This window comes from Ylistrum balloti, unplaced genomic scaffold, assembly GCF_031769215.1.
Source record: "Ylistrum balloti isolate Yb309-2 unplaced genomic scaffold, AGI_CSIRO_Ybal_v1 Utg370626, whole genome shotgun sequence".
NCBI lineage: Eukaryota > Metazoa > Mollusca > Bivalvia > Pectinida > Pectinidae > Ylistrum > Ylistrum balloti.
In genome coordinates, this window is record NW_026782383.1 from 388,163 (window position 1) to 399,988 (window position 11,826).

General features: G+C 34.6%; 1 protein-coding gene across 1 annotated transcript; it reads left to right on the forward strand.

Annotated features, from left to right (window-relative positions):
* The first annotated feature begins 200 nt into the window (after positions 1–200).
* On the forward strand, positions 201–11,409 carry LOC132557122 (uncharacterized). The gene is made up of 9 exons (XM_060221611.1): positions 201–208; positions 2,097–2,230; positions 3,421–3,531; positions 3,730–3,828; positions 5,108–5,249; positions 8,949–9,076; positions 9,402–9,529; positions 10,340–10,511; positions 11,171–11,409. The coding sequence occupies exons 1-9, from the start codon at positions 201–203 to the stop codon at positions 11,407–11,409; spliced, it is 1,161 nt and encodes a 386-aa protein (XP_060077594.1).
* Positions 11,410–11,826: the final 417 nt, after the last annotated feature.

The following is an 11,826-nucleotide window of genomic DNA, read 5'->3' on the forward strand; positions in this document are numbered from 1 at the left end:
CACCACTTGTTCCTGACACAGCATGACATTAGGATCTCGGGTGCATGGCTCAGAATAAAAGATTAAAAAACAGCAGTACAATCATTTGACTCATAGACGTCCCAGTGTAGGGAATGTACATATATATGTGTGTATATAAAAAAGAGACATCTCGGAGAGAACGTCTATAAAAAGTGAAAAAGGCACCCACACCAGAGACGATGGCAAGGTAATTGTTAGTTATTTCAATTTTAGTTATAATATGTAGTGATATATTAATTTTGTGATGCTTAATATCGAATTATGAAAAAGGCAGCGAAATTCCGCACACTAGGCCTAAAGCTTCATTCTTTTTTACAGGTCGTTAGAATTTTTTGATATGGAAACCCTTACATTTCAAGTTATGAGTCTGAGATATATTTCCATAAAACACCTGACGTTGACATAAATTTTTATTTTGTTTTGTACAAGATTTCTGGGAGTTAGTAAAAGTACACCTTTTGTCGTTGTAATGATATTATTTATTCAGATCTTCGTTGATATCAATTAAAATAAATTATTTAGATATAAATTAAATAAAAAAAGACTATGACGATAGTTAGAGAACAAAGATAAATTGGTGTTGGGTATTTTCAGCTAAGAATACGTAGAGGAAATAAGAACATCTTCGAAAGGACATATTTATACACATCCGAATAACGAGTTTGCATTAATTCATCTCAAAGCCAATACCAATATTTGAAAGAAGTGTTCTACAGGGCCTGTATCGCTCACCTTATTTAGTTCGCCATGATGCTTCATATATTCTAAATGGAAAATAATTTTTAAAATGTTTGTTTTCCTTGTTAAGGTTCCTTTTGTACAATCTTTACATGCATTGCTCGCATTGGGTCACGCACCGACCGTTTTTACAAAAATAAAGTCCTGTTTAGCAACGATGTTTAAAACCAAATTTTGGCAAAACCCAATCATTCCTGCAGGAGTAGGAGGAATTAAAAAGATGGCCCGTTATCAATTGAAATTTTATTAAAGGAATATAAAAAAATTATATTTTAAAGATCAGGCTTTTTGAAAGAGAGATGAAAGAAACTGGTTTACAAAACAGCTTCATCGCCGACAATGACAACGCGTTGGTATTTGTTTATTTTGAATGTTTATCGATAGTATTGGTATTTTTATGTATTAAATCCTCTCACCTTTCGAAGATTATGATATAAGTACGTGTGATTTATCACTTTATTATTTATTTGAAGTTGTACCTACCATATTTTAAAGTCTTTATCACGGTCGATAGGTTTTCCTAATTGAAGGGCTAAATCATTAGAGCGTGACCTTAAAGATTCTGCTGGTAATAAAAATCGGAGTAAATATATTGAAACAAATTTTAGGTCGTTGGATAAATCGCTTGAACGGTCGTTAATTAACCTTAACATCAACCTTCTGAACTTTACAAATAAGATTTGTTTCACATCTAATAACTTTGTGGGTTATGCGAATCTTCACTCCCCTGTGACGACACAACACTGTGCTGATCTTTAGCTGTCAACACGAGTTAAGCACATTTAACTATTTTAATTGAACGTTTATTATATATGTATAAAACAACATATATGTCACATGTTTACAGCTAGTTATTAAACTTTGCGCCCTTAGGGGCAATAAATTTGAAAGTATATATAAACCACTGTTTTCAAGGAATTCTATCTCTAATTAAGTAATTTCAATATAACTTTAAAAATTAAAAATACCCTAAACCTAAGGTTTCAGGGCCTTATAAGGAACGTTTTGCTGTTGTTTTGAAAATGTTATCAAATAATTCCATCACATTTGATGTAGTAAAGGTGATAAAATCAGATTAAGTAATAAAAAAGCCATGACTTTGCAAGGGTACAAACATCCGTGAGTTTAAAGCAGATACAACATAAACAAAATAACGCTATTGCTAAGTGAGATTTAAAGAAAATAATAATAAATATATACCCTTGAATATTTTCTTTTTCTTCTAATATTGAAAAAATTAACGGATTTTTTAATATTTCAATTAACTAGTTTGAATGTGGACTTTGAATCCTCCTAAATTGTACGTTAACTTCTGTATGGATATCCTGGTATTATAGGAGAAATATTTTTCTTTTTAGGTATTTTCCCACTATGAAGATAGACACCAAACTGAACGGAGATGTGGACGATATGTATTGTGTCCACGGGCATGCTCTTAATCTCTGTAGAACACCAATTATAGAATGTCTGAGTATGTATAAGTATTGTGTCCACGGGCATGCTCTTAATCTCTGTAGAACACCAATTATAGAATGTCTGAGTATGTGTAAGTCTGATACAGGTTCTCCTACTTTACATTAATATGTCATTTATTAAAATTGTAATTCACAAGTATTAAGTTAACTGCAGCTTGCTTTGTAAGTTATTAACTGAATCACCCCGTTTCTGTACCCCTGGAAAAGGTCATGGCAAAATGCCATGTGTGACACATTGTTGACAAGATGAAATTACTAAAACGATCTTTTGATGTACATTAAACAAATCTCGAGGTCACATAATGGTATATTGTAATGACTTTGAAGTTGGGTGTCACTTTTTTGTAATGTTAAAAAGAAGCGTATAAGGATGTGATTTGTGAGTTTTTTCTCTTGGAACATATCAAGCTACTTTGCTTGTGCCATCAATTTTGCCATGACATGTTCCAAGGGTGTTCCAAGGCAATCTAAATAAAATTCATTTGGAAAGATACAGTGATGCAGGCATTTGTGTAAATTCCCTTAAAAATCCATTTACTCTATATCGTTTATCATGTACAAAAATAGTTATATGTGCTCATGTGAAAGGTGGGGTTTCCAGCAATTCCTCATGGAGCTAATTGTCCATGGAGGTAACAATTAAGTTGGTGCTTAATAATCGAATTATATATCCCTATTTCTTGTTACAAAAAGGTAGTAATTGACAGCAAACAACAAATGAAACAACTGAAGAAATCTGCTGGTTGTGTTATAAGAACTTCTATTCTGTTGACATTGCCTACCTGAAGAAAATATTTCAAGATAAATGCAATTACGTTCACATTTATATAACGACCCCAAGTGTTGATCTTTTCAATGTCCTCTTAATTAAAGCAAAACAAAACCGATTATGCCGGGGACCCACATTCACCTCCTCCGATAACATAGTACAATACAGTAGGTTATATCAAAAGACATGGCAGAAACAACACATGTTCTGCACATCTGACGACATGTAGTGATATACCTTTGTATTTCGAAAGATGTAAACAATCTCCTGAACTTTGTAATAAATCAATTTATTTTAAAGTCTTGCAAACTGATATATGAAACATATTTTGTTTTGAATCTTTTGTAACACTTCTCAATGCCTGTTTTTTTTACATTGAATTCTATTTATAAAATGTTATTGTTTATATTCATGTAGGAAAGATACTGCCTTCACAATCAACGCACAAGACCGATCAACCAGTGCAGATAGCAGATTTCGGGACAGCTGATGGCCGAGCTTCTCTGTCTCTCATCAATGAAATGATCGGTAAAAATTACAATAGCTCTCAACAGAAAAGAATCGTTCAATGTAATTGACATCATTGCAAAGGAAGTGGTCTTAAATAATCTTATTTGGTATTTTTCAATAAAAAAATTAATGTAGAAACATTTCTCCTAGTGATAATGATTCTTCCGATATATCGTGACACGTATCAATGCAAACATTTATATAACTTTCTTACAGATATCATACAGACAGATCTTGGAAAGGATCAGGCCATTGCTATATACTACAATGATCAACCTAGAAATGACTTCAATCTTCTGAGTAGTGTTGTCGAAGGTATGCTACAATATATTCCTTTTATGTTGCTATCACCTTACATATGATGGTGAACAGTATTTTCCATTGTCCTTGTATATTTTCAAGGATCTTCTTGTAAATTTCATTGTAAATTGTTCATAGATCTCCCTCGTTGCATTATATGGTTAAATTTGCTGACGTGTTTTCCTGAATTAAATATATACTGCACAATTTGTAATTTTTTCCTTTTTTTAAATTCTTAAATAACAATTACACAGATTCATTTGATGCATTATAGTTTTCTATTTAATTAATTTTCAGTGTAAATGAAACCTCTATAAAATCTCAATCTTTACCGCATGAAAATCGTTCAAACATAGAAATATTTTGATGGCATAAGAAAAAACAAGTTTGAAAAGTTTGGCTTGTAGATCAGCATTAAGGATGCCATAGAAAGAAAAATTCAACTTAAGAGAATGCATGGAATAGAGAATCATATTTTTTATGCGTTAGATTTTCCTTTTTGTCGATAACGTGATTAATTCGCTATTCTATAGTTCAATCAGATTAAAAATGTAGATTCTACTTTTCGCTCCGTTACTCTTTGCAAATCATCAGCATTTAATGAAACTGACATGTAGATATGCGTTTGTCTACATGCTGTGACAGAACAGAACTGATATATGTATACTTACAAAGTTTTCATTGTTTAAAAGTTTGAAGGCTTAATTTTCAATGCTCTTGTGACCTCGAATGAAGGTCAAGGTAATTTATTTTAACATCATTTGGTAGCACTTCATCCCAGCATTCAACAGGCCCAATTATCAGCACTCTTGGTCTTTTAATTATTGAGAAGTTGTATAATTTTTCAACACATTCTAACCCCGTGACCTTGACAGGGGTCAAAGTAATTCAATTTAACAACCTGATAGCCCTTCATCCCTGCATACTGCAGGCACAATATCAGCACTCTGAGTGTTTTTACTCAAGAAGTTGAAAATGCAAATTGTTTACGACTGACGCCGGACGACGCCGGACAAAAGGTGACCGCAATAGGTCATTTGAGACTTCGTCTCAGGTAAACTAATAAAGGTCACCAGAACATGACCTCTAATGGGATGTTATATCGGAGTATACACATCGAAGAGATAATTAGGATCTTCTTTAGTTTAGTCATAGTTCGTTTCATTATTTCCATGAAAGACAATACATCTTTCTTTTTTTGCATCTGATCAGGGTTTTCTGGAGAAAAAGCTAATTTACTTACTGGTATATTTATTTCAATATCACTTTGATTTCACATTTTTGTTTTATTCAGGTGAGGAAAAGAGTTCCGGACTAACAATATCCGAGAATGTCTTTCCGCTGTTTATACCTCGAACCATGTATGTACAGTGTCTTCCAAATGAATCTCTGGACCTATCGATTTCCGGAGTAGCCTCACATTATCTATCCGTAAAGTATGTAAAACAGTTAATATCTTTTTCTTTTGTATTTATAAAAAGACATGCCCGGATAAAAAGTTATTTCAGCATGTATAGGCTACAACAGATATCCAATGTTATATAAGAACACGTTTTCCCCTTTTTGACCATAGATAAAACATAAGTTTCATAAAGTTAGTGTGATGAATTTATTTAATCTTCACACCAGTATATATACTGCCCAAAGCTCCAAGAGAGAATGATGTGAGTGAATCGTTCAGGAACAAAATACGTTTTATAAAATAAACATGTGAACATTTTAAATGTGTAATGATCAGAAATTCGATATTTCTGACGGTAGATGCTGCATATTGATTTCTAGTTCCCGAGGTATGCCATAACTTGCATCGAAGAGTGGCACTGTTCAGAATACAATACATGCACCTAATCCTCTTGAATTTATAGACACATTAAATGCAAGGATCTGTGACTCTGCTTTCCTCTGTCGCCTCCTACGTTTCATGAGATAACTTCACTGACGAGTTATATGACAATACAGCTGTATGATGTATCATCACTGACGAGTTATAGCAGGACAATACAGCTGTATGATGTAGCATCACTGACGAGTTATATGACAATACAGCTGTATGATGTAGCATCACTGACGAGTTATAGCAGGACAATACAGCTGTATGATGTAGCATCACTGACGAGTTATAGCAGGACAATACAGCTGTATGATGTATCATCACTGACGAGTTATATGACAATACAGCTGTATGATGTAGCATCACTGACGAGTTATATGACAATACAGCTGTATGATGTAGCATCACTGACGAGTTATATCAGGACAATACAGCTGTATGATGTAGCATCACTGACGAGTTATATGACAATACAGCTGTATGATGTAGCATCACTGACGAGTTATATCAGGACAATACAGCTGTATGATGTAGCATCACTGACGAGTTATATCAGGACAATACAGCTGTATGATGTAGCATCACTGACGAGTTATATCAGGACAATACAGCTGTATGATGTAGCATCACTGACGAGTTATATGACAATACAGCTGTATGATGTAGCATCACTGACGAGTTATATGACAATACAGCTGTATGATGTAGCATCACTGACGAGTTATATCAGGACAATACAGCTGTATGATGTAGCATCACTGACGAGTTATATGAGGACAAAACAGCTGTATGATGTATCATCACTGACGAGTTATATGAGGACAATACAGCTGTGTGATGTAGCATCACTGACGAGTTATATCAGGACAATACAGCTGTATGATGTATCATCACTGACGAGTTATATGACAATACAGCTGTATGATGTATCATCACTGACGAGTTATATCAGGACAATACAGCTGTATGATGTATCATCACTGACGAGTTATATGACAATACAGCTGTATGATGTAGCATCACTGACGAGTTATAGCAGGACAATACAGCTGTATGATGTAGTATGATGTAGCATCACTGACGAGTTATAGCAGGACAATACAGCTGTATGATGTAGCATCACTGACGAGTTAGATCAGGACGAAACAGCTGTATGATGTAGCATCACTGACGAGACGACAATACAGCTGTATGATGTAGCATCACTGACGAGTTATATGACAATACAGCTGTATGATGTAGCATCACTGACGAGTTATATCAGGACAATACAGCTGTATGATGTAGCATCACTGACGAGTTATATGACAATACAGCTGTATGATGTAGCATCACTGACGAGTTATATGACAATACAGCTGTATGATGTAGCATCACTGACGAGTTATATCAGGACAATACAGCTGTATGATGTAGCATCACTGACGAGTTATATGACAATACAGCTGTATGATGTAGCATCACTGACGAGTTATATCAGGACAATACATCTGTATGATGTAGCATCACTGACGAGTTGATGACAATACAGCTGTATGATGTAGCATCACTGACGAGTTATATGACAATACAGCTGTATGATGTAGCATCACTGACGAGTTATATCAGGACAATACAGCTGTATGATGTAGCATCACTGACGAGTTATATCAGGACAATACAGCTGTATGATGTATCATCACTGACGACGAGTTATATGACAATCACTGACGAGTTATATGACGAGGACAATACAGCTGTATGATGTAGCATCACTGACTGAGGACTGTATGATGTATCATCACACACGAGTTATGTGAGGACAATACAGCTGTATGATGTATCATCACTGACGAGTTATATGAGGACAATACAGCTGTATGATGTAGCATCACTGACGAGTTATATCAGGACAATACAGCTGTATGATGTATCATCACTGACGAGTTATATCAGGACAATACAGCTGTATGATGTAGCATCACTGACGAGTTATATCAGGACAATACAGCTGTGTGATGTAGCATCACTGACGAGTTATATCAGGACAATACAGCTGTATGATGTAGCATCACTGACGAGTTATATCAGGACAATACAGCTGTATGATGTAGCATCACTGACGAGTTATATCAGGACAATACAGCTGTATGATGTAGCATCACTGACGAGTTATATCAGGACAATACAGCTGTATGATGTAGCATCACTGACGAGTTATATGACAATACAGCTGTATGATGTAGCATCACTGACGAGTTATATGACAATACAGCTGTATGATGTAGCATCACTGACGAGTTATATGAGGACAATACAGCTGTATGATGTAGCATCACTGACGAGTTATATGAGGACAATACAGCTGTATGATGTAGCATCACTGACGAGTTATATCAGGACAATACAGCTGTATGATGCAGCATCACTGACGAGTTATGTGAGGACAATACAGCTGTATGATGTATCATCACTGACGAGTTATATGAGGACAATACAGCTGTATGATGTAGCATCACTGACGAGTTATATCAGGACAATACAGCTGTATGATGTATCATCACTGACGAGTTACATGACAATACAGCTGTATGATGTAGCATCACTGACGAGTTATATGACAATACAGCTGTATGATGTAGCATCACTGACGAGTTATATCAGGACAATACAGCTGTATGATGTAGCATCACTGACGAGTTATATCAGGACAATACAGCTGTATGATGTAGCATCACTGACGAGTTATATGACAATACAGCTGTATGATGTAGCATCCCTGACGAGTTATATGACAATACAGCTGTATGATGTAGCATCACTGACGAGTTATATGACAATACTGCTGTATGATGTATCATCACTGACGAGTTATATGAGGACAATACAGCTGTGTGATGTAGCATCACTGACGAGTTATATCAGGACAATACAGCTGTATGATGTAGCATCACTGACGAGTTATATGACAATACAGCTGTATGATGTAGCATCACTGACGAGTTATATCAGGACAATACAGCTGTATGATGTAGCATTACTGACGAGTTATATGACAATACAGCTGTATGATACTGTTATATTCATGATTGGGTTCTAATTCAAAAGTGCACGTTTTATTCATTTGTGAGTAATTTGGACACAGTATTGCAGGAATCAAACTAGCAAAGCGTTTTATAGGGGAGTAAAAAAGAGCATATAAAAGCACCGTAAAGACGGATTCCTAAAGTAACATACAAAAATATAAATTATGAACAATACAGGGTAAATTGAAATCGTGATTTTATATAAAGGGAATCTTTATCACCTTATATTTAACATTCAGTGTTTGCCAAATAAAGAACGGTGTATTCATGGGTGAGGGAGATGACAATGAAAAGCGTTTGATGAAAGAAAAAGGCAAAGCCGATTGGAGGAGTTTTGTCATTTCAAGAGGACGTGAACTTAAACCAGGTATATCAATTGTGTCTTCAATTATGGATTCCTTTACAAATACAGATATCACAAAGACAAATGAAACATCAATAAAATTGGCTATTTGACACAGTTCATATTCTTATGTGAAGATTAAGAGCGAACATATTGTTTTCGTATATATGCATAGCAACTAACAACAGTAAAACGATGACGATGAATTTTCTCTGGAATAACAGAATGAACGGATAAAAGAGAAAACAAAGCTTATTCTTTTAGTAAATATATTATTGGATGACAAACACACACATATATAATGGCAAAGGAACGAAACAGTTCTAAAAATACATATACTCTGTTTTAGGTGGTTTTCTGATAACTTTGAACGCATCATCAGATGAAGAGGATGACGTTACGTCACAGATAGATAAGGGGATGCATTACTTGGGAAGCTTCATCACTGACATGGCAAGAGAGGGGATTATCACACAGGTGGGGTTAATAAAGAAATACTAATTTAAAACTTTTGAATATGCAAAATCGATGAATCGAAAGGAAAATTTTAACAAAAGAAATTAACCCATAGAATATGTTCCGGGGATCAGGAAGGGTAGGCGTCTCTTTTCAAGGACGACATTCATCATGGAAAAAAAACTTATAGGGAGTTAAGTCACGTTCTCAAATGAAAATCTGATTAACAATAAAGTAACATTGTAACGAGCATCTCTCTTAAAGACATCGATCGTTCAAGCCCATGATATTGACCTCTTGCCTTGTATAACATATGAAAAACTAAGGTAAATGTTGGAGTGGGTTTTGAGAGTGTCACAAGGAGTACTGCAAGAGTTCAATATCTGAATGTACCAGGGCGCATAGAAACGTGTGGCTTTAACTAATCTACACAGCAACACAGCAAGTCAATCCAAATGGTAATGCAAAGAGCTGAAGGGGAACTAAAAATGATATCAAACAGCGTTGCCTAAAATTAAATGAAATTGATTAAGTTTTTTCTTAGAAGTAGGAAATGTAAATTGATTACGTGAGCACAGTGGAGGACAAAAACAGTTAGAACAAGTCACTTGACACGTCCGAGGTGACCGAAAACGACATCATAGGTCCTTGATTGATTTAAGGTATAAATACCATAAAGCAAACTTGTTGATGTTTGTTTAACAGGAAATTCATTTGTCGACGTGTGAAGTCACGGATAAAACGTGCACGTGAAAAACCAACAAATAAAATGCTTGTTAAATACTCAACGGAAATTACTGTTTTTATAATAACAGTTTTAACATAACACAGGAAGAATATCTTGCAATCAACTTCAATGGTCACTACCTGAGGAAGGCGGAGGATTTTAAAGAACCGTTCAGCAGCGCATTACCAGAAGTACAAGGTCTTGGATTGGAATTGATATCGATGAAATCGATGAAACATCATTTGGATCACACATCATTTGGTATTGTTGACAAAGGTAGAATCTTCATATAGAAGTATCTATGAAATACATAGTGGATATAATATTAGGAATATATTAAAAATAAAATAGTGGGCCAATTAGGGCAGATTCATTATTAATAGACAGTATGCTAAACCACACATTCAAAATAAAGGAATTAGTATTTTCACAGCTGTGTTGTATAGTAATTAGATGAAGCTTACCAATCCTAATATTTGTATTTATTGAAACAGACACATGTCGATGATGTTTGTACACAGTACAAATTTAAATTATGTAATATTTCCTTATATCCTTAACTTGGTTTCAATATGAAGAGACAAGTAAACGACAAAAATGAAATTTTATACAATACCTATATTTGCAAAAAGAAAATAATAAACATTTTTGTCAATGACGCCCAAGTGGTACCGCCTATCACTTCCTGTATAACATTGACTTTCAACTCGTGCTGTTTTAGCTATTTGTACAAGGTAAATTGTTTTATAAATGTGTGATAAATATCTGCGGTTATAAAACGTAAATATAATGGTAACAGTTATATATTTTGTGCCTGTATTGAAGAGTATAAGCATTTGGTTAACTACATTCTCTTTACTCCATTAGTGTTATAGACACCTCGACATAACCACGCTAATCCTTTGATATTAAACAAAGCGTCCGATTTATTACAGATGAGACAGAAAAATTGGAGTATTCCCGCCGAATTGTCGCGTCTGTCAGGTCATGGATGGCCCACGTGATACTTGGCGGATTGTCCACTTCCCGAACGGAGGAAGAAAAAATGGTCATCCTTGATGGATACTTCGACAGAGTAAAGTCATATGCATACGATCATTCTCATCACAGACCTTACATAATAGTGACAGAGGTTGTCATTCAGAAAAAGAATGTCGCACACGGGGAAATTTAAGCTTTATAGGTACTAAAGGATAATATTGGTGCAGCAAAGCTCAAATATATATATGATGATTTCAGGTTTTGAATCGAGCACTAGAAAGCTTAAATATCTTTATGGTATGTGTTCAACCATCTTCTTCAGAGTTTAGTCTAAAACCGTGTAACCGAAGAATTTATCCAGCATATCTACATGTTTATTTTGTCTTTAACCTTTGTTTTTTTAATCATTAAATGATTTTTTAAATGAAATAAAATATCAACATCATCCATGACTTCCAGATTTAATTCTCTTTAAAAAAGGCACTTAAACATGACGAAAATTTGCGTTACTTTTCGAAAAAAAATACAGTTGCCAGGGACAAGAGAGATTTAAGAAGTAATGTCAATGTGAAGTATTCTTTTTTGCATCATAAAAATAAAAACTTTCAGT